General features: G+C 43.3%; 2 protein-coding genes across 11 annotated transcripts in view; one reads left to right on the forward strand and one right to left on the reverse strand.

Moving 5' to 3' along the window:
- LOC131545039 (regulator of G-protein signaling 20) overlaps positions 1-12,969 on the forward strand; it is a 107,614-nt gene extending 94,645 nt beyond the window's left edge. For both annotated transcript variants that reach the window (XM_058783640.1, XM_058783641.1), the window contains one exon: positions 11,519-12,969. In XM_058783640.1, the coding sequence (XP_058639623.1) occupies positions 11,519-11,704 (186 nt within the window). In that variant the 3' untranslated portion in view covers positions 11,705-12,969. The remainder of the gene's footprint in view (positions 1-11,518) is intronic.
- An 8,031-nt stretch (positions 12,970-21,000) lies between these two features.
- The window catches only part of lypla1 (lysophospholipase 1), a 48,029-nt gene continuing 44,271 nt past the window's right edge, over positions 21,001-24,758 (reverse strand). For 6 of the 9 annotated variants that reach the window (XM_058781590.1, XM_058781589.1, XM_058781591.1 and 3 more), the window contains 2 exons: positions 24,414-24,587; positions 21,001-23,844 (listed from right to left, as the gene is read on the reverse strand). In XM_058781590.1, coding sequence (XP_058637573.1) covers positions 23,791-23,844; positions 24,414-24,587 — 228 coding nt within the window. In that variant the 3' untranslated portion in view covers positions 21,001-23,790. The remainder of the gene's footprint in view (positions 23,845-24,413; positions 24,588-24,758) is intronic. The other 3 variants (XR_009271985.1, XM_058781595.1, XR_009271986.1) reach the window with 2 other exon arrangements.

A 24,758-nucleotide genomic window follows, 5' to 3' on the forward strand; every position in this document is an offset into this window, starting at 1 on the left:
GAATTAATAATAGCCAAAAGAGGATCTATGACTTTAGGATGTTGCTATAAATTGTAGCAACACCTCCCCCTTTTTCCTTTTGGATGCGGCTCATTTTTATAACAGTAATCTTGGGGGGTAGACTCATTTAAAATAATGTATTCATCTGGTTTTAGCCATGTTTCTGTCAAACAGAGCACATCTAGGTTATGATCAATGATCATATCATTTACAAAAAGTGCTTTCATAGAAAGGGACCTGATATTCATTAAGCCAAGCTTTATCATTTGTTTCTCTGTGTTATAGATCTATGACCTCTTTTAGTAGTTTAGATGGAATAGGATCTAACATATGTTGTTGGTTTAGATTATTTAACAAGTTTATACAATTCTTCCTCTCCTATAGTAGAGAATGTGTGGAATTATTCCTCAGGGGATCTATAGTGCACTATCTGATGCGATACTGTAGCTGACGGCTGCATGGTTACAATTTTATCTCTAATAGTGTCGATCTTGGAAGTAAAATAGTTCATAAAGTCATTACTGCTGTGCTGTTGGGAAATGCTTTATTTTTTTGTTAATTTAGCTACTGTATTGAATAAATACCTGGGGTTATGTTTGTTTTCTTCTAAAAGAAACTAAAAGTAATCAGATCTAGCGGTTTTTAATGCTTTTCTGTAGGACAGGGTACTTTCCCGCCAAGCAATACTAAATACATCTAGTTTGGTTTACCTCCAGATGCGCTCCATTTTTCGGGCTGCTCTCTTTAGGGCACGAGTGTGCTCATTATACCACGGTGTTGGACTCTTTTCCTTAATCTTCCTTAAGCATAAAGAAGCAACCGTATCTAAAGTGTTAGAAAAGAGAGAGTCCATAGTTTCTGTTACATCATCAATTTTTTTTTGCGCTGTTGGATATGCTGAGGAATTGAGATAATCAGGAAGATTACTTACAAAGCAGTCTTTTGTGGTAGAAGTGATGGTTCTACCATACTTGTAACAAGGAGTAGAATTTACAGTTTTAGCTATATGGAGTTTACACAAGACTAGATAATGATCTGAGATATCATCGCTTTGCTGCAGAATTTCAACACCATTAATTTCAATTCCATGTGACGGTATTAAATCTAGAGTATGATTTCGACAATGAGTGGGTCCTGACGCATGTTATCTAACCCCGATAGAGTTCAGAATGTCAAGTCAAGTCACTTTTATTTATATAGCGCTTTTAACAATACAGATTGTGTCAAAGCACTTAACAGTATCAAATTGGAGGATAGAGTGTCAGTAATGTATAATAAGATTTAACACTCAATTTTCAGTTAAAGGCATTTCATTATTGAATTCAGAGATGTCATCGTCTAGCTCAGTTTAGTTTAAATAGTATATGTGCAATAAAATCGACGATAATCGCTAGAAATTAATTAAGTGTCCCCAACTGAGCAAGCCAGAGGCGACAGCGGCAAGGAACCAAAACTCCCTCTGCGACAGAATGGAGGAAAAAACCTTGGGAGAAACCAGGCTCAGTCGGGGGGGCCAGTTCTCCTCTGATCAGACGAAACGTCTCGGTTACGTATGTAACCCTCGTTCCCTGAAGAAGGGAACGGAGACGTCACGTCGGATGAACGACGAATTGGGATCTCGCCAGAGAGACCAATCCACTTCGAGTGTAACTAAACGAGCCAATGGACATTGGCATGCGATCATTGCATCCAGCTGCCGCTGATCACAGCGTGAGTATAAGAGGCAGCGGGTGCACCGCATTAATTCATGCTTTCGCTGAGGAGCCGAGCCGGTGGCCCGGCCGCCCAGCGGTAGTACAGCAACTGTGGCGACGGGACGTGACGTCTCCGTTCCCTTCTTCAGGGAACGAGGGTTACATACGTAACCGAGACGTTCCCTTTCAGTCGGTCACTCCGAGTCACGTCGGATGACCGACGAATTGGGATCCCTACCAAAGCGCCACAGGAGCTGCCCCTTCCCTGTGTAGGCCTCCTGACCCTTCCTATAAGGCAGACGATAGGACCGGGCTCTACACAGAGAGGGTCAACTACTGTTGTTCCTTGGGCAACCCAGACAGTAGGACTTGGATAACACTGGGAAGCGTGCCCTTCCATTTGGAAGATGCACACTGCGGAGTCACCTCCTCCCAGAGGGGGTTAAGTGGCATTAGACATGTGAAGTAACCTCGTAGGGCCCTATTGCACATGGAAGTCTCTGAGATGGCTTAGGCTGCATCATTAGAGATGGCAGAACGTGGTCTGCCAGAGGAAACACGGCTCTAATAAGCATACCGTGGAATACACATATGGGATCCCGGCAGGGTCTCTCATATGGGCACTAGCCTCACATCAGATTTCAAGAATTCATTGGCTGAAAGGCCTGGCGCCGGACGCTCCGCCACGTCCGGACGCTGGAGTGCTGGAGGACTCGACAGGGTTTGCCTGGTTAAGGAACTCTCTGGAGAATTAGGCGAAAGAACGCCGCAAGCCGACTCTGAGCCGGGCCTCTCAGTGCCACTACCCGTTTGAGGTGAGAACACAGGAGGAACACGTAGGCTATAAAACCTAGCGAACGTGTTAGGAGTCGCCCAACCCGCAGCTCTACAGATGTCTGCTAGCGAGGCACCACGAGCCAGCGCCCAGGACGATGCGACACCCCTAGTGGAGTGAGCACGCAACCTGAGCGGGCAGGGCACACCTTGTGCTTCATAGGCCAAGGTGATGGCATCCACTATCCAGTGGGCCATCCTCTGCTTGGAGACAGCCTTCCCCTTCTGCTGTCCTCCGTAACAGACAAAGAGCTGTTCTGAGGTCCTGAAGCTCTGAGTTCTATCCACATACTGTCGCAGTGCACGTACAGGACAGAGCAAAGCTAGGGCTGGGTCTGCCTCCTCCAGGGGCAGCGCTTGCAGGTTCACTACCTGGTCCCTGAAGGGAGTGGTAGGAACCTTGGGCACATAGCCGGGCCGGGCCTCAGTGTTGCACTGGAGTCAGCCGCCCAAACTCAAGGCACGATTCGTCGACCGAAAATGCCTGCAGGTCCCCCACCCTCTTGATCGAGGCCAACGCAGTCAGGAGTAGGGTTTTCATAGAGAGAAACTTCAACTCAACTGACTGCAAAGGCTCGAAGGGGGCAATTTGTAGGGCTCTTAGCACCAATGCCAAATCCCAAGAGGGTAGGGAGGGAGGCCTAGCAGGGTTTAACCTCCTGGCCCCCCTAAGAAACCTGACAACCAGATCGTGCTTCCCCACCGACCTCCCCTCTATGGGGTCGTGGTGAGCGGAAATAGCAGCAACATAAACCTTAAGGGTGGAGGGGGACAGCCTACGCTCCAACCCTTGTTGCAAAAAGGAAAGCACGGCTCTGATCGAACATCTCCGGGGGTCCTCATGGTGAGAGGAACACCATTCGACGAACAGGTTCCACTTCAGCGCATAGGCCCGTCTTGTGGACGGTGCTCGTGCTGAAGCGATAGTGAGAGCTACCTCCTGGGGCAGATCACCTAGAACCTCCGCGTCCCGTCCAGGGACCACACATGGAGTTTCCACAAGTCTGGACGCGGGTGCCAGAGGGTGCCCCGTCTCTGAGAAAGCAGATCCTTCCTCAGAGGAATCGGCCAGGGAGGGGCTGTCGCGAGGAGCATGAGTTCCGGGAACCAGGTCCTGTTGGGCCAATATGGAGCCACTAACAAGACCTGCTCCTCGTCCTCCCTGATCTTGCACAGTGTCTGTGCTAGCAGGCTCACTGGAGGGAACGCATATTCGCGCAGGCCCAGGGGCCAGCTGTGTGCCAGTGCATCCGTGCCGAGCGTTGCCTCGGACAGGGAATAGAACCACTGGCAGTGGGTGGTTTTTAGAGACGCAAACAGGTCTACCTGAGCAACTCCGAACCGACTCCAAATCAGCTGGACCGCCTGGGGATGGAGTCTCCACTCCCCAGGGAGTGCCGCTCGAGACAGCTCGTCGGCCACCTGATTGAACACTCCTGGGATGTGGATGGCACAAAGGGACCTCAGATGCTTCTGACTCCAGAGGAGGAGGTGGCGGGCGAGTTGCGACATGCGACGGGAGCGTAAACCGCCTTGCCGGTTGATATATGCAATGGTCGCAGTGTTGTCCGTACGGACCAGAACGTCCTTGCCCCGAAGGCGCCCTCTGAGGCGGTTCAAGGCAAGGCGTACCGCCAGCAACTCGAGGCAATTGATATGCCAACGCAGTTGGGGACCCGTCCACACCCTTGACACTGCGTGCCCGTTATGCGTGGCTCCCCAGCCGGTGGCCGAGGCATCTGTAAATACCACAGCATGCCTGGATACCTGCTCCAAGGGCACTCCTGCCCGAAGGAACGAGGGATCTGTCCACGGGCTGAAGGTTTTGCGGCAGGCCGGTGTAATCTGAACCCGGTGAGTACCGCGTTTCCATGCCCACCTCGGGACTCGGCCATGGAGCCAGTGCTGAAGTGGTCTCATATGGAGCAGACCGAGCGGAACTATCGCCGCAGCTGCAGCCATATGCCCCAGGAGCCTCTGAAAGAGTTTCAGTGGGACCGCCGTCCTGCCTGATAAAGTCTTGAGGCAGTTCAGCACCGACTGAGCACGTTCCTGGGTGAGGCGTGCTGTCTGGTTGACTGAATCCAACTCCATGCCGAGAAAAGAGATCCTCTGCGTTGGCACGAGTTTGCTCTTTTCCCAGTTGACCCGAAGACCCAACTGGCTGAGGTGCCTCAGCACCAGGTCCCTGTGTGCGCACAACTGCTCTTGAGACTGTGCAAGTATTAGCCAGTCGTTGAGGTAGTTGAGGATGCGCACACCCCGTTCTCTCAAGGGAACAAGGGACGCCTCTGTGACTTTGGTGAAGACGCGAGGCGAAAGGGACAGCCCGAAGGGCAGGACCTTGTACTGATGTGCCTGACCCTCGAACGCGAATCGCAGGAATGGCTTGTGTCGCGGGAGAATCGAGACATGAAAGTACGCATCCAAAAATGCGTTTCTGCGTCAACATCTTGAACGGCATCTTGTGAAGTGCACGGTTCAAAACTCGCAGATCCAAGATCGGTCGTAACCCACCGCCTTTCTTGGGCACAATGAAGTAAGGGCTGTAAAACCCCGACCTCATATCGGCTGGAGGGACCGGCTCTATCGCGTCTTTCGCCAGCAGGACTGCAATTTCCGCATGCAAGACAGGGGCATCGACGGCCTTGACTGAAGTGAACCGGATGCCCCCGAACTTGGGGGGACGCCGGGCGAACTGAATCGCGTAGCCGAGTCTGATGGTCCGCAGGAGCCACCGAGACGGACTGGGGAGCGCTAGCCAGGCTCCGAGAGACCGTACCAGCGGGACCAACGGGGCCACCGACATACCCGCGGTGGGGCAGCGAGGTGGAACACAGGGACCCGGCCCGGAGCCTGTGACGGCTTGGCCTGTGACGGCGGGGGGCGGGGTCTGGGTGTGCAGTGTAACACTCACCTGATTCCTCCTCGTGAGGGAGGAAACACAGGGACCCGGCTTGCTACCGCCCTTACCTGGTTCCACGAATGGGCAGGAGGGGTGCTCTTGGGCAACCCACTGCTGCCTGCTGGCGAGAGAGGAGAAGGGAAGTGATCCTGTGATGCACGGTTCACCACTCTCCTCCTCTTGAGACCCAGAGATTGAGGAAACTGCTCTTTTACTGATGTTTTGGGTACCGCTGGTAACAAAACGAAACAAAGGATTCTCCACTCGGTCCTCCTCCGGGGGAGGGAGTGGTGCGGTCACCATCTCCCGACGAGCAGTCTCCACCATCTCCGGGTCGCCCGTCTCAGGGCCTCTTGCACTTGCGCTTGCCGCCAGGTTTGGCGGGGGCCTGGACGGGCTGGGCGTCCTGCCTGCGACCGGCTCCACGACGCTGCCTGGTGGAAGGCTGCTGCGGCTGCGCGGGAGCGGGGGCAGCCGCAGGGGGGCGCCCACGGCGACGAGCAGGCTGAGGGGCTGCAGCCGGAGTGGAAGCAGCAGGTTTCCTCCGGCGCATGATGTGTTTGATCGCCTCAGTCTGCTTCTGGGCTGCCGAGAACTGCTGGGCAAAGCTCTCGACAGCGTCGCCGAAAAGGCCGGTCTGCGACATGGGAGCATTCAGGAACTGTACCTTCTCCTGCTCCTTCATGTCAGCAAGACACAGCCAGAGATGGCGCTTCTGGACCACTAGCGTGGACATCGCATGACTCAGAGACTGTGCGGTCACCTTGGTCGCTCGAAGCGCGAGGTCCGTCGCAGCACGCAGTTCATGTAGAACCGCCAGGTCGTGACCACCCTCGTGCAGGTCTTTCAGGGCTTTGGCCTGGTGGACCTGCAGTAACGCCATGGCGTGAAGGGCAGAAGCCGCCTCCCCACAGGCTCTATAAGCACTGCCGGTTAGACCTAACGAATACTTACAGGCCCGCGAGGGGAGACACGGGTCACCCCGCAGAGTGGTAGCGGCTGTTGGACATAGTTGCATGGCCACAGACCGCTCCACAGAGGGGATGCCCGCGTACCCCAAAGCGGCTCCACCATCGAGGGTGGTGAGGGGGGAGGAGCCACAAGATTTGTTTCGGGCAGTGAAAGGTGCCTTCCACGATCTTGTGAGCTCCTCATGCACTTCCGGGAAGAATGGCACCGGAGGGGGGCGCTGAGAACCAGCGCGACCCCCACCGAGAAACCACTCGTCCAGCCTCAAAGGATCGGGACGCGGTGGAGGATTCCACACGAGCCCGACATTCTCGGCGGCCCGGGAAAGCATAGCCGTCATCTCTGGGTCTGGCTCGGACAACGCTACCACACCCGAAGGGGGCAACACAGCCAGGTCGTCATCCCCGGAGAGAGAGGACTCGCCCTCCGATGCAGCGATTGACATCTGGACGTCAGAGGGGGCACCGAAGGAAACGCGTGGTGCACTCTGTCCAGCAGAGGGCCCAGCGCGCTCCTTCGGCAGCTCCACCGGCTGCGGAGTGCTTGAGGGGTGAGTAACTCCTCTTGGGGAATCCCTCACTGTCACCCTCAGATCACCTCTGACTCCACCGGATACAGCGCCGCCCCGGGAACGAACGCTGGATCGCGGCAGAGGCAGAGGGACTCTGCCATGTTTGACATAGCGGAGTCTATTATGCAACTCCGAGATGGTCATGTCCCCACAAGAAGAACATGAACCATCCACGAAAGCTTCCTCAGTGTGCTGAATGCCCAGACACGTGAGGCAGCGATCGTGACCGTCCTGAGGCGCCAGGAAACGACCACACCCAGAAACGCACGGGTGATAAGACATCTTTAAAAAGACGCGATCACCCGTGTTACTCTTTTAGAGAAAATTTGCTCTTTATTAGTGCTGAAGCACGCAGGGGAGCTGGCCACCACACACTCCTAGTGTGACTGTCTTCACGGGAATCGATCTCTTCCTCCCGTGAGACCGCGACCACCGCTGCTGCGCTGTAACGCCCGCACTCACTCGCTCGTCTTCTCACTCGCAGGAAAGGAGAGCAGCAGTAATTCACCGCCGCTCGACTCCGAAGCGAAAGGATGAATTAATGCGGTGCACCCGCTGCCTCTTATACTCACGCTGTGATCAGCGGCAGCTGGATGCAATGATCGCATGCCAATGTCCATTGGCTCGTTTAGTTACACTCGAAGTGGATTGGTCTCTCTGGCGAGATCCCAATTCGTCGGTCATCCGACGTGACTCGGAGTGACCGACTGAAAGGGAACCTGCAGTTCAATTCCAACCGCAGCCATGTCAGATTGTGTAAAGGGCTTAATAATTTATTATTTAAAAAAATAATAAATAAAAAAAAATAAAATAAAATAATGTATTTATTAATTTTTCATATTTGTATATTATTTTTTTTTTTTAAATGCATAAATGTATTATATTTATATTTTAATATTGTTGCAATTTCTAACAATAATAGTATTATGTAGTTAGGTTTTTTATTATATATATTAATTATTTATTTATTTATTATATTTTGTTATATGTTTAATTTTATTGTATTTTAGTCGAGGTCTTCACTGGGGATATGTCTCTGGGGCTCATCTAGGTGTACTGGTCTTCGCTGACGATCAGGGCTGTAGACATCATCTCCCGGCGCTGATCCACCATCTGATCGGATACGGACTGAGAAACAGAATAAGAAAGAAAGCGTAGATGCCATTCTTCTTACGATGTAAAGAGTACATTGTGTGTTATGGGGAGTGTTCCCGGTTCTGGTTGATCTAATTAATGCAGCCTAACAATCCTTTAACGGATTTGAATAATAGAAACATATTAGTGTGTTATGTGTAAGCCAGGTTAAAGAGATGGGTTAAAGAGATAATATCTCCCAAGGGTAACATGTAAAGCGTGAAAAGTAACGGCCCTAGTACTGAGTCTTGAGGTACTCCATACTGCACTTGTGATCGATATGATACCTCATCATTCACTGCTACGAACTGATGGCGGTCAGATAAGTACGATTTGAATCATGCTAAGGCACTTCCACTAATGCCAACAAGGTTTTCTAGTCTATTCAAAAGAATGTTGTGGTCGATACTGTCGAACGCAGCGCTAAGATCCAGTAGAACTAATAAAGAGATAAAACCATGATCAGATGATAGAAGCAGGTCATTTGTAACTCTAATGAGAGCAGTCTCAGTACTATGATACGGTCTAAATCCTGACTGGAATTCCTCACAGATACCATTTTTCTCTAAGGAATATAATTGTGAGGATACTACCTTTTCTAGTATCTTTGACAGAAAAGGGAGATTTGAGATTGGTCTGTAATTAACTAGATCTTTGGGGTCAAGTTGTGGTTTTTTAATGAGAGGCTTAATAACAGCCAATTTGAAGGTTTTAGGGACATATCCTAATGACAATGATGAATTAATAATAGCCAAAAGAGGATCTATGACTTCTGGAAGCAGCTCTTTTAGTAGTTTAGATGAAATAGGGTCTAACATACATGTTGTTGGTTTAGATGATTTAACAAGTTTATACAATTCTTCCTCTCCTACAGTAGAGAATGAGTGGAATTGTTCCTCAGGGGATCTATAGTGCACTATCTGATGCGATACTGTAGCTGATGGCTGCATGGTAACAATTTTATCTCTGATAGTATCGATCTTGGAAGTAAAGTAGTTCATAAAGTCATTACTGCTGTGCTCTTGGGACATTCCAACACCTGTTGATGCTTTATTTTTTGTTAATTTAGTCAATGTATTGAATAAATACTGAGCGTTATGTTTGTTTTCTTCTAGAAGAGATGAAAAGTAATCAGATCTAGCAGTGTTTAATGCTTTTCTGTAGGATAGGGTACTTTCCCACCAAGCTATACGAAATACCTCTAGTTTTGTTTTCCTCCAGCTGCGCTCCATTTTCCGGGCTACTCTCTTTAGGGCACGAGTGTGCTCATTATACCGCGGTGTTGGACTCTTATCCTTAATCTTCCTTAAGTGTAAAGGAGCAACCGTATAAATCTCATCGCCACGGTGAGCAGGGGGCGGATCAGAGCATATTACAGTGTCTGACATCGTACTTGTAAGTTCACACACCTCTTTAACATTATTTTTAGTGATCTCCAACTGGCAAAGTCAAACATCATTAGCGCCGACGTAGATAACAATCTTACTAAATTTACGTTTAACATTAGCCAGCACTTTTAAATTTGCCAAGATGTCAGGCACTCTGGCTCCCGGTAAACAATGGACTATGGTGGCTGGTGTCTCTATTTTCACGTTCCGTACAATAGAATCGCCAATAACTAGAGCACTTTCATCAGGTTTCTCAGTGGGTTCGTCACTGAGTGGGGAGAACCTATTTGATGTTCTAATCGGAACGGAAGAGCGGTGTTTTGACTCAAATTCACCCAGTTGCCCTGCTGCACGGGCTCAACCGGAACTGAACAGTGTACAGGACTCTCTGAGCTAGTCGCATCCAAAGCAGTATCTACAGCCCTCACATTCTTACTATCCTCAACTAAAGTTTGGATGCGTGTCTCTAGTTCTAAAACCTTCTCTGTCAGCCTAACAATTTCCCTGCATTTATCACATGTGAATTCCTCGCTGCTGACAGAGACAGATAAACTGTACATGTGGCAAACAGTGCAAACAACAATAGCAAGAGAAGAAGCCATTACTCACCGTGATTAATGAATGATACCAACTTAACTTACCACTTACCACTGTTGTTTGATGAGCTCGTAAAAAACAGAGCGAGAATAAAAAAAAAGAAAACAAAACAATAATAGGCGCGAATAGAAACGCGAATGAAACCGCGAGTGACAAGCTAACTGGCTAAGGAATGCTAACGCGCGCGCGCTGCACTCGCCGTTTTAAAAGCGAACGATCTAATTAGTTAGATTAGTTTGAAAGATAACACCAGAAATATGATGGGAATTAAGTTATATATTATCACTTTAAACAACAGGGAGTGAAAGTAAGGTAGAGATTCAATAAAAAGCGAAGCTACAATCGCAAACCTCTCAGCAGCACAACAGACAGGAACTGACTGAAGCAATCCGAACAGACTGAAGCCAACAGGACCATAGAATGTCTATGAATGCTGATCCTAATGCATCTTTTTCATTATCAACTTGGATATTAAAATCACCAACAATTAAGACTTTATGTGCAGCCAGCACTAACTCTGATATAAAGTCAGCAAATTATTTAATAAAATCTGTATGGTGCTCTGGTGGCCTGCATACAGTAGCCAGTACAAACATCACAGGGGATTTATCATTAACACTTGTTTCTCTAGATAATGTTATATGAAGCACCATTACTTCAAAGTAGTTATACTTAAAGCCTGTCTTCTGTGAAATACTGAGAATATTGCTATAAATTGTTGCAACACCTCCCCCTTTACCTTTTGGATGCGGCTCATTTTTATAACAGTAATCTTGGGGGGTAGACTCATTTAAAATAATGTATTCATCTGGTTTTAGCCATGTTTCTGTCAAACAGAGCACATCTAGGTTATGATCAATGATCATATCATTTACAAAAAGTGCTTTCATAGAAAGGGACCTGATATTCAGTAAGCCAAGCATTATCATTTGTTTCTCTGTGTTATATACATTTTTTTATTTGTTGAACATCATTTAAATTGTTACGCATAAATTGGTTTGGACGTTTTTTGTATTTTCTAGTTCGGGGAACAGACACAGTCTCTATATCTAGGTGAAAGTGTCTCTATGTGCTGAGAATTAACTGATTTCTGTGATGTGAGGTGGCTAGCAGACGGTCGGTTTAGCCAGTCTGTCTGCTTCCTGACCTGGGCCCCAGTTAGTCAAGTACAAACTCTAAGACTATGTGCCATATTTCTAGAGAGAAGAGCTGTCATGATCATGAATTATATCATGATGCATCATGATGTATTGAATCATGACATACTGTATGTATTAACAATGTTTATTGTGTTGTTAGGTAGTTTGTGACACTTGGCCCTGGTAGAAGTAATACAGCAAGACTGCTCACCAGTTTTTGTAACATAACCACTTAGAATAAGTTATCTATGATTACTTCATCTGAAAATCTGTCTTTGCATATATAGGTAAGTCTGGATTCACATGCACGTGAAGTGATCAGCAGGAACATGCTGGAACCCTCATCATGCACGTTTGACGAGGCACAGCAGCAGATCTACATGCTCATGCAGCGAGACTCCTACCCACGATATATGAACTCCAGCATGTACGCAGACCTCATACATAGCCTTGAACAAATCAATGAGCCTTAACATACATATATGAATGTACAAAAGACCTAGACTTTAGACACAGGCCTATTACACTTCCCTGAAGACCAGATAGATCCCTTTGGTCCTGTTTACACTCACCATCCATCCCAAGTGATCAGGTCAGCCAAGACAGACTGGCATACACATCTTGTATTTACACATATCTCAACTGCATCTCCTGTGACCACTTGTTATTGTATTTTGTTGACAGAGTGCCCTCTGATTTTTTTTTTATTATTTCATTTTATTTTATAATTTTAGTAAAATGGATGGAATAACATATGGCTTTTACAAATTTTATTTATATATATTTATTTAGATCCAGTCACATACATTTTGGGCCATATATACACTTTTGCACTAGTTCTATTTTTATTTCAAATACAATATATTTTATTAATTCTGTCAGTGCATGGATATGCAATTAAAATAGCATAGCCATAATTGTGCCTTGCCTTACATATTAGGATAGGCTAGAAAATGATATTGCTTAAACAAGTGTCATTGGAAACTGGTGCTGTCAAGTAGTTTCAGTCCAGATGGTTTACAATTAAAATGTGAAATAATAAAAATAGAGGTTACACATATACACTCCAAAAAAGACTGATATTGAGGTAATAATATCAACTCAGTCCAGCTCTGTGGTGGCATCTGTTTATGATTTAATGCAATAAGTGCATTTAATGTACAAATAGAGGTATATAACAGTAAAGTGCAAAACAAACAGACAAACAAAACCTGTGTCTCAGTAATCTAGTTTACAGTCCTTAATTTGAAAATACTGTAAGCTACATGAACAAAATAGATTCAGCCATATCTGGAAAAGGTAGCACATTTTTCGTAATTTTAATACTAAGGAGGTTTTAGAATTTAAGAGATCTACTCATAATTTTTTAAAAATTACTGAACAATGCTGACATTCAGACGTGATTTTGGTGGTAGGAAAAACTGTTCCCCTTCCACTTCTCAGATTGGTTTGTAAAATGTCTTTTGATGAGTTTGTCTACATTACTGTCTATATCATTAATAAAGTCTGCTTTTGGGTTCATTTTTGAAACAAAATCTCATCTCAAAGTACAGGGTTCGTACACAATTTTATCAATAAATTTCCATGATTTTCCATGACTTTTGAGACAATATTCATGACCTAAGGCTGATGATAACACTGGGCAACTTTCTGAGCGATTTTGCCAGGCTACTTCTTTGAGCAATGTTGCTTGGGCACTTTCTCACTGAGAATGGGTAACAAATTTATATCTGGATACTTTAAATCAGTCGTACAGCAGGCCCACTGTCTCACCTGGTTGCCCGTTGATGCCAACATTAACCAAAGTTGCCCAGCAATATTGTGTAAAAAGTTTCCCCATGTATCATCACCCTAATGTTCCATTATTTTACTGAAAAATCTGTTGAAATGTATCATAGCAAATGTTACCTAAAATAAATGACTTAATGCTACTTGTTTGCTTTCTATTTGTGTTAATAAGTACAAGCTACAACTGCAACTGCAACATTCTCCTACAGGTTCTTACAGATACACTGAGTAAAGGCCTGATGCCAGACGCTTTGCCACGTCTGGCTACTGAGGTGATGGAGGAGCTCAACAGGGTCTGCAATATAGAACTTTCTGGAGCAAGTATCCCAATTTGTGACAAAGCAAGTCAACTCTAAGCCCGGGCCTCTCGATGCTTGTACCCATTTTAGGCGAGAACACAGGAGGATACCGGCTCAACACGCAGGCTATAGAATCTAGCGAATGTGTTGGGGGTCGCCCAGCCTTCAACTCTACAAATGTCCGTTAGCGAGGCGCCATGTGTCAGTGCCAGGGGGATGCAATACTCCTGGTGGAGTGAGCTTGCAACCTGAGCAGGCAGGGCACACCTTGTGCTTAATAGGCCAAGGCAATTGGCATCCACTATCCAGTGGGCCATCCTCTGCTTGGAGACAGCATTCTCCTTCTGCCGGCCTCCATAACAGACAAAGAGCTGCTCTGAGGTCCTGAAGTTTTGTGTCCAGTCCACGTACAATCTTAAAGCACAGATGGGAGAGAACAAAGTTAGAGCTGGGTCTGCCTCCTCCGGGAGCAGTGCTTGCATGTTCACTACCTTATCCCTGAAGGGGGTAGTAGGATTCTTGGGCACATGGCCGGGCTGGGGTCTCAGAGTTACCTGATAGTCAGCTGGCCCAAACTCTAGGCACGATTCATCGACCAAAAACACGTGGAGGTCCCCTACCCTCTTGTTGGAGGCCAATGCAACCAGGCGCAGAATTTTCATTGAAAGAAACTTTGGCTCAATTGACTGCAAGGGCTCAAATGGGGCCTGCTGAAGTGCTCTGAGCACCAGACTCAGGTCCCAAGAGGGTATAGAGGGAGGTCGAGGAGGGTTTGAGAAGTGTCTGTGCAAGAAGTCTCACTGGGGGAAATGCATACTTGCGTAGGCCCCGCAGCCAGCTGTGAGCAAGTGCGTCCGTGCCTTTGAATGAATTCAAGCAGTTGAATTCATGTTCCTCTGTGAGGCGTGCTGTCTATTCGACCGAATCCAACTCCATACTGAGAAAAGAGATCCTCTGTGTCGGGGAGAGTTTGCTCTTTTCCCAGTTGACCCGAAGACCCAACTAGATGAGGTGCCTTAGCATCAGGTCCCTGTGCTCGCACAACTGATCCCGAGACTGTGCTAGTATGAGCCATTCGTCGAGATAGTTGAGGATGCGAACACCTTGCTCTCTCAGGCAAACTAGAGCCCCCTCCCCAACTTTCATGAAGACAGGGGGAACAGGGAGAGCCTGAAGGGAAGGACCTTGTACTGATATGCTCGTCCTTCGAACGCAAACCCAAAGAGGGCAGGACCTTGTACTGATATGCTGGTCCTTCGAACGCGAACTGGTCTGTGACATGGGAGGATCGAAACATGAAAGAGAAGTCCTTCAGGTCGATCACTGCAAACCAATCTCGGGGACGGATGCATCCAAAGATGCATTTCTGCGTCAGCATCTTTAACGGTAACCTGTGAAAGGCCCGGTTCAAGACACGCAGGTCCAAGATCAGGTATGTAATGATTAATGGGGTGGTTGGGCGTTTGTGGAGGTGGGAGGGAATCATTTATAAAGAGTTTAGATATAAGGGAGACCAGGGCTGTTTAACACAAATTTTAAATAAATAATTTATCTGTGGAAATATCTTTTAAAAGGATGATTGTTTATTTATATGCAGTTTTCAATTATTCGTATGGATACTCTTTGCTAGTTTTGACAAACAATAGTTGTTGAACAGTTCCACTGTTATTGCCCAGGAAAAGATGCATGTCACAAGACACAGTCTTTATTCACTATTTGTAGAGATATTGCAAGAGAAACCTCTTCCTACACCAGTAAAGGACTAAGTTTATGTGAAATAATATGAAAGGAAGAATGAAGTGGTGGAGAGAGGATGCCTTCAAATTATAAATTATGCATAGATACTGTATGTTCTTTAATGGCTAGATGTTTTGTGTTCAATAATATTAAGACTATTTTGAGGCTGTTTTTGTGAAACTTCCCTGGCTCACACCCCTCACTCCGCCTGAGAACACAGCAAAAGCTTTAACTGTTGGTCATCAATATATGAAAGATCTGACAGTCATCAGTCCTCACAACCAGCAGTATTTCAGCCGTCTATGTCTGTGAAATTTCACAGATTCTTGTATATGTCCGTGCACCCCAAGTATCTGGGTATTTCTGGAAATGTATTGTTCTGTGTAATTTGGCTCAGGATTTTTCCACATACATCCGGCAAACCTGAAATTAAACGGTTTACCATGGCCCAATTTTACTCTTTTCATGCAGTGTGACACCTCACACAGTAAAATCTGACCCCATCTTAACTCTTCTAACTCAACCAATATGGAAATCATTTAAGATTGTAAATACAGTGTTGAGGAAAGTGTTAAAAGATGACTCATTTTGATAATGCTGCTGCTTTAAAAACATCCGCTGCTGATTTTAATGATGAATGGGTTTTACACCAGTGTGATTGTGATCAGCTTCATGCTAAAGTACTTTGTGTTAAAAACGTTTTAAAACTGGAGAAGAATTTTGAAGACTCAGTCAAAAGTCATTTTAACTGTGAAGTGTATTTTAGAGAGGCTGTTGATGTAAAATTAAATAAAATCAAGCAATATGTGAAAAATGCTGTGGCGACACTAGAGAAAGAGGTTGCTCTCAGAGTAGAGATAAATTGTGGGAGAAACAACTGACAGAAAAGACAACTCCAGAAGCAACTGTCTTCCCTTCTACAGAGTCGTCCAGCCATGTGCCTTCCACCATGCGCTCCTCTTTTTCTCCTAATCACAGCCCTATGATCTTAACATCTTCACAGACCAATGGCAGAGCAAAGGGGGAAAAAAATTGTTGCGCAAAGACATCATCTGGCCTAGATGTCGCTTACATCTCTATCCTTCCCTTTTCCAGTGTGGAAGTTAACAATGCACAGCAGGATGATGTTACATTTACCATTTTCCCTTCCACACCGATAGAATCACAATGATAAACCACCAGGGTGTGCTGTACCAAAAGATTCAGCGTGAGGACGACCAGCACTGACTGCAGCTAGTTGTTCTGAAAGTCTTGATCCAACAAACGTTACAGACCCTCCACAAAACGACAACGGAGAGACACCAAAGTCATCTGAAAACTCGCCTCAGCATCCTGGAGGTCGCCTGGAGGCCAAGAATCTGGAAAGATGTCTGACAATATGTGGGAGACTGTGAAATGTGTATCATCATCAACCAAAGCAAAAAACCATCTCTTCACTCTGTATCATCACCAACACCAAACATCAACATATTTTTTTAATAAGAAAAACCTGACCCGTAAGATTAAACACTCAATTTTCAGTGAAAGGCATTTCATTATTGAATTCAGAGATGTCATTGTCTAGCTAAGTGTCCCCAACTGAGCAAGCCAGAGGCGACAGCGGCAAGGAACCAAAACTCCCTCTGTGACAGAATGGAGAAAAAAACCTTGGGAGAAACCAGGCTCAGTCGGAGGGCCAGTTCTCCTCTGGCCAGACGAAACCCGCAGTTCAAAAGTTTATATTTCTGTTTTTTATTTTGTTGCAATTTCTAACAATAATAGTATTATGTAGTTAGGTATTTCATTTTATTTTTAGTTATTTTGTTATATTTTTAGTTTTATTGTATTTTAATCGAGGTTTTCACTGGGGATATGTCTCTGGGGCTCATCTGGGTGTCCTGGTCTCCGCTGACGTTCAGGGGTGTAGACATCATCTCTTGGTGCTGATCCACCATCTGATCGGATACGGACTGAGAAACAGAATAGGATAGAAACAGACAAATATTAGCGTAGATGCCATTCTACTTACAATGTAACGAGTGCATCATGTGTTATGGGGAGTGTTCCCGGTTCCGGTTGATCTAATTAATGCAGCCTAACAATCCTTTAACGGATTTGAATAATAGAAGCGTATTAGTGTGTTATGTGTAAGCCAGGCTAAAGAGATGGGTCTTTAATCTAGATTTAAACTGACAGAGTGTGTCTGCCTCCCGAACAGTGTTAGATAAATTGTTCCAGAATTTGGGTGCTAAATAGGAATAGGATCTGCCGCCCGCAGTCGATTTTGATATTCTAGGTATTATCAAATGGCCAGAGTTTTGAGAACGCATTGCTAAACAGCTAAACCATTCAGGGCTTTATAAGTAATTAACAAGATTTTAAAATCTATCCGATGTTTGATAGGGAGCCAGTGCAGTGTTGACAGAACCGGGCTAATATGGTCATATTTCCTGGTTCTAGTAAGGACTCTAGCTGCTGCATTTGGACTAACTGTAGTTTGTTGATCAAGCGTGCAGAACAACCACCCAATAAAGCATTACAATAGTCTAACCTTGAGGTCATAAACGCACGAATTAACATTTCTGCATTTGACGTTGAGAGCATTGGTCGCAATTTAGATATGCTTTTGAGATGAAAGAATGCAGTTTTACAGATGCTAGAAACATGGCTTTCAAATGAAAGATTGCTATCAAACAGCACACCTAGGTTCCTGACTGATGAAGAAGAATTGACAGAGCAGCCATCAAGTGTTAGATAATGTTCTAGGTTATTACATGTGGTGTTTTTTAGGTCCGATAATTAACACCTCTGTTTTTACAGAATTTAGCAGTAAAAAAATTACTCGTCATACAGTTTATTGTATGCATTCCGTTAGTTTCTCAATTTGGTGTGTTTCACCAGGCCGCGAAGAAATATAGAGCTGAGTATCATCAGCATAACAGTGAAAGCTAACACCATGTCTCCTGATAATATCTCCCAAGGGTAACATGTAAAGCGTGAAAAGTAACGGCCCTAGTACTGAGCCTTGAGGTACTACATACTGCACTTGTGATCGATATGATACCTCTTCATTCACTGCTACGAACTGATGGTGGTCAGATAAGTACGATTTGAACCATGCTAAGGCGCTTCCACTAATGCCAACAAAGTTTTCTAGTCTATTCAAAAGAATGTTGTGGTCGATAGTGTCGAACGCAGCGCTAAGATCCAGTAGAACTAATAAAGAGATACAACCACGATCAGATGATAGAAGCAGGTCATTTGTAACTCTAATGACAGCAGTCTCAGTACTATGATACGATCTAAATCCTGACTGGAATTCCTCACAGATATAATTTTTCTCTAGGAAGGAATATAATTGTGAGGATACTACCTTTTCTAGTATCTTTGACAGAAAAGGGAGATTTGAGATTGGTCTGTAATTAACTAGATCTTTGGGGTCAAGTTGTGGTTTTTTAATGAGAGGCTTAATAACAGCCAATTTGAAGGTTTTGGGGACATATCCTAATGACAATGATGAATTAATAATAGCCAAAACCGGACCTATGACTTCTGGAAGCAGCTCTTTTAGTAGTTTAGATGGAATCGGGTCTAACATACATGTTGTTGGTTTAGAGGATTTAACAAGTTTATACAATTCTTCCTCTCCTAGTAGAGAATGAGTGGAATTGTTCCTCAGGGGATCTATAGTGCGCTATCTGATGCGATACTGTAGCTGACGGCTGCAAGGATACAATTTTATCTCTGATAGTATCGATCTTGGAAGTGAAGTAGTTCATAAAGTCATTACTGCTATGCTCTTGGGAAATGCCAACACCTGTTGATGTTTGATTTGTCGTTAATTTAGTTACTGTATTGAATAAATACCGAGGGTTATGTTTGTTTTCTTCTAGAAGAGACGAAAAGTAATCAGATCTAGCAGTTTTTAATGCTTTTCTGTAGGATAGGGTACTTTCCCGCCAAGCTAAACGAAATACCTCTAATTTAGTTTTCCTCCAGCTGCGCTCCATTTTCCGGGCTGCTCTCTTTAGGGCGCGAGTGTGCTCATTATACCACGGTGTTGGATTCTTATCCTTAATCTTCCTTAAGCGTAAAGGAGCAACCGCATCTAAAGTGCTAGAAAAGAGAGAGTCCATAGTTTGAAACGTTGCTCAAGTTGTTCTGAGCTATTGGATATGCTGAGGAACTGAGAACAGTCCAATTCTTCTTCTCCTTAGCCCAGGTAAGACGCCTCTGACGTCATCTGTGGTTCAGGAGTGGCTTAACAAGAGGAATATGACAACTGTAGCCAAATTCCTTGACACATCTGTGTGTGGTGGCTCTCGATGCCTTGACCCCAGCCTCAGTCCATTACTTATGAAGTTCACCCAAATTCTTGAATCGATTTTGCTTGACAATCCTCATAAAGCTGCGGTTCTCTCGGTTGGTTGTGCATCTTTTTCTTCCACACTTTTTCCTTCCACTCAACTTTCTGTTAACAAGCTTGGATACAGCACTCTGTGAACAGCCAGCTTCTTTGGTTTGTGGCTTACCCTCCTTGTGAAGGGTGTCAGTGATTGTCTTCTGGACAACTGTCAGATCAGCAGTCTTCCCCATGATTGTGTAGCCTAGTGAACCAAACTGAGAGACCATTTTGAAGGCTCAGCAAACCTTTGCAGGTGTTTTGAGTTGATTAGCTGATTGGCATGTCACCATATTCTAATTTGTTGAGATAGGGTTTTTGTTAAATGTGAGCCAAAATCATCACAATTAAAAGAACCAAAGACTTATACTACTTCAGTCTGTGTGCACTGAATTTATTTAATACACAAGTTTCACAATTTGAGTTGAATTACTGAAATAAATTAACTTTTCCATGACATTCTAATTTATTGAGATGCACCTGAACAGGCAGATTACCACAGAACAGAGATCAATTTATCCTTTTGGAAATTAGGCTGTGAAATAAAGTCAGATTTCCAGTCATTTAAATTCTTTACACATCATCGAAAGCACAGAGTGCTGATTCTACCATTGTGAGCTTAGTGTTCCAGTGAGTCTCACATTCCGGTTTGAAGATGCGTGTCAGATGGAGCTGCAAACCAGAATGTTTAAAATATGTTGTCAGTGACATACACAGATTAATACATGCTCTCACAGGCTGTAATGAATCTTTCTCTTCATCACCTCTCTTCTTGAAAGTGTGTTTTAACACAGTGTAACTCACTTTTTCCCTCACATATCTGACATGCTTATCTGATATTATTTTATATTATTTGATGATATTAATTATAACTCAACAAAACTAATATATATATATATATATATATATATATATATATATGCACACACACACACAATATTCTCCTCCTATCAAATTTGACATTGAAGGGGTGCAAACAACATATTTGCCCACCGGCAACTATAATTGCTGCACATTCAAATACGATTTACAAGGACAAAAAAATACAATAAAATAAAAAAACCTGGGGAAAATAAATGCAGAACATGTTCACATAGGACACTATTAACATGACTATATGCATGAAAGCCTTCAGATAAATTTGGACACAAATGGGTTAAGGATGCAGCAGGACAGAACATTGATTGGAATTATTGTTTTATGAATCATGAAGCTTTAAAGGAATCCCACCCAAGCTTGAAGTGGTGATGAGTTATGAACTACACTAAAGTTAGTGCTCTTAACCCATTTGTTCCCAAATTTCTCTGAACGGTTTCATGATTATGAACTTTACCAAAAAAATGTCATTCCCAAGCATCACTTCATAACTCATTACCTCAATTATCACTCAGGCCTTCTTGTATGTTCAGCTTTTAAAATTATATATCTGTGTTCAGTAACATTAATGATATAATTGTGTTTGAAGGTCTGTACTTTTTGTTTACCTGCGACTTTGAAACTGTATGCTTTGTTGAACATCACTCATTTCAAGTCAAAGAGAGGCTCTACAGGAATGTCTGTTTTGAATGTTGAAACCTTTATTTTTTTTATGATGTATGACCTTGAAACAACTTATAGATTTAAGCAAAATGACCTTTATATTGTTCCTATATGTTTTTATATAAAGTATTTATAAAGCATTGTGAACACTTCAAACATCACCTATTTTTGTGACCTATATGCTATGTACTTATTAATTCATTCAATCTCTTCCAGGGTGTTAAAAACATAAAAAAATTAACATTCCCCTTATACCTAATGTTGGGTATAGTGGACATTTACCCCTGCCAGTAACATATGTTCTATGTTCAACTTTTATTTTCAGACTCAAGGTCCATTAGCAAACACAAAAAAAACAAACCAATACAATACACATTAAAAAAGACAGTTATACCAATACTTCCTCATAGGGGACTGATATCTCACTTTTCAGTATTCGGAAGAAAATAAGATGAAATTAAGAAAAAGCTTTAAAAAATTATTCAATAAAATATATATATATACATGCCATTATAATTTGTTTTACTTTATAATTGTATCTGTTATAAACAACATAGGCCTATAGAGTGGGGGAACTATGACATCACTTTGTAGGTTGTTAGTGTAGCCCTCTCGCTCTCTGCGTGCTTGCTGGCCTCTAGCACCACTGCTGCTGCTACTCTGCGCAGTGTTGTGTGTGCTCGTGGGTGGTGGTAGAGAGGAGACGCGGACACAGAGGGGTTCGGGATCATGGCTTGACCGTTTATTCCACAGCACGGCATCTATAGTGTTGATAACATGAACTCACTTAAGTTTTAATCTAGTAAAGTACATTTCAATGCACATTCAATTCAATAACAACCTCTCACTGCTTATATTATCATGCATAGCTTTGCATCAGCCACCCCGTATTAATCACACTCCAAAGAGAGAACAAAAAAAAAAAAAAAACATTTTAACTCTCCATATTACTCTGCATTTAGGTCTTTAGCAGTTTAGAACACAAAATATCTCAATAGACAGAACTTTAGAGCGATAACAACAAAGATACATTAAATTGAAATTTCCACGACTATTTCCACGTCTTACCTATAGTGTTGATGACATGAACTGAAGAAAAGATGGTGCACTACACGCTATCAACACTACGTACATCACGAGGCTCAAACAGCGCTAAAAACACTTGAATCTACCGTAACACAACAGTGTCATAGCGACATCTTGTGAGCAACACAATACATCAGCATCACACTGTTTCCCTCAACAAAAAGCAAATAGGATTTAGGCTTTTGGATTATTGCAAAAACATGCTCTGTGTGCAACCATAGTTCATGAAACTTGCACGTTTTGTCCACCAAGATAATCTTCACAACATAATATAAGTTTTATGAATTTTGATGCCTAAATAAAAGCGCCAGAACTTAAAAGCTAAACTTAGGCTATAAACAAACTACAACACCACGGTCGCTCGCCTTCAATGTCACCACACTGAGAAAAATTATTCATTGAATTCACTAATTTTTTTTAAGGTAAGTGGTTGCAATCAATTTATTTTAGCTACATTTAAGTAAACAAATTTATATTCTGTTATTTTTGGTCATAAAGATAGGAGTAAGACATCATTTAAAACTGCAAAGGGTCTCCTTTTATTTAAATGTACTCAATAAAAACAAAATAAAGCAAAACAATATGTGCTTTGCTGTCTCTGTTTCCTTAAACTTGTGGATTTAAAGCTAATTTAACATTCTAAGTTTGTTGATTAACAGATAGGAAATGAACATCGTAATGATTAAGAATTAGCTCAGTCAGTGGAGAGTAGGACTTTAGTGGCTGCCGGAACGCATTCAATCACATGAGTATCCATATTATGAACAGAATCTGGTCGAATGAGTTTTCCATTACCTCTGGAAGGGGACGAAAGTGGACAAGCTCAAAGCATTTTAGACCCCATCTATATGTAGTATTGTCCAATTATGATCAGATTGATGAAAACATCTTAATACCAAGTGTAAACAGGGTATAAACATCAACATCAAAGTAAAAAGTGAAAGAAAAAAAAAAGTCTGTGGGAGGCCATTCCCTCCCAGACCTGATCAGAGCCTTCACAAATCTCTGTTGGGACCATTCCTGTGATGCTACAGGGTTCATTGTTAAGGGTCAGGGAATTTATGGCCCCAGGTCGCATGACGAAACTTTTGGGCTCATCAGATGCTACAGAGTAGAGCAGGGGTATCAAACTCAGTTCCTGGAGGGCCATTTAATTAAGGTTGAATCTAAACTCTGCAGGGCTGTGGCCCTCCAGGAACTGAATTTGACACACCTGGTGCAGAGTATTTGGAAAGCAATACATTTGGTTACTTTATTTCGATAGTCCACTTTAGACATTCTAATAACTATAAGTAATTTCTTAACTGCATATCAACTACATGCCAACTAATTCTCATTAACTTGCAACTACATGTCTACTAACTCTCAGAGTAGACTGTTAGGTTAGGTTTAGGGTTAGTAGAATAAGTTGACATGTACAAAGTTTCTCATAGTCCGTATGTAGTATATTGTGGACCCATCAAAATAAAGTTTTAGAAAATATTAAACAGTCTTCTAATACACTAATGACTGCTAGTTGACATGTAGTTGCAAAGTTACTTATTGTTAGTAGAATGTCTAAAGTGGACTATCGAAATAAAGTGTTACCATACATTTTCATTTAATTATAAACAACATACAATTAAGTGTCTGAAAACACTACATGCACTTTAGTATATTTGTAATATAGTATCTTAAGTACTCTAAGAAGGTAAAAACATATTTTGTGTATTACAGTATAAATGGTTGATTAATTGATTTTGGGGAGCTGCTTCTCAATAAACTGCTTGATGTCCATCATTTCCTGTTGAAAGAAAAGAAGAAGGGAATCAGTTTAAAATGTTTCAGTATGTTCTAAATAAATCCAATTAATGCATTCAAATGCCCTGTTCAAAAACATAGTGAGTAACCTACATAGGAAGCATTTTACGCTGTCATCCATTTATTTAAAGCAGTTGGTTGAAGCAAGAAGAAATTCAATGAAGCGTCACACACAGTGCTGGAGCCTATCCCAGTGTATCTGTAAGACAGGGCTAACAAACACCTTCACGCTATTGCTTACACTTATGGGCAATTTAGAATCTCCAATTCACCTAATCTGCTGTTTTTGACTGTGGGGGAAACAGAGTCCTGGTGAAAACCACACCAACACAAGGAAGAAAAGAAATGCCAGCCTGACTTAAACCGGAGACCTACCCACTGAGTTACCACGTTATTAGCTTAACAGTCACTTATGAGGTTCAATAGTGGTTTGGATAAAGCCTTAGAAGACAGCTTCCTATGTAGACACTAAGCATTAGATTTTGGAAAAGAGCTACTGTTTTCTGAGTAATAATAAAGCAAGAGTAAATAATAAATTTGATTTATGCAAACCTCAGGACATGCACTGTGAGGCATTCTAGAGTATGTTTTAAAAGTGATATTGGAGGGATTCAGCATGACTTTGAGTTTCTCTACAGTGAGACAGCCAAAAATAAGAGGAACCAGAGGATCTGCTTCGCCATGACACTGCAGCACCGATATGTCCTTATTATTGCTTATCATTGACTACAGAATAAAGAGACAGCAAGAGAGAACAGACAGAAGGAAAAAATAAAATAAAATTCACATATGAATATCATCATAAAACAGCATTTGTAACCTACATTACTTCTGTACTGAAACATATTTCTTAGTAAAAAAAGATTAAAAAAGAAAAATTATCAACCTAAAACTGAT

This window comes from Onychostoma macrolepis, chromosome 07 (assembly GCF_012432095.1).
Source record: "Onychostoma macrolepis isolate SWU-2019 chromosome 07, ASM1243209v1, whole genome shotgun sequence".
Lineage (NCBI taxonomy): Eukaryota > Metazoa > Chordata > Actinopteri > Cypriniformes > Cyprinidae > Onychostoma > Onychostoma macrolepis.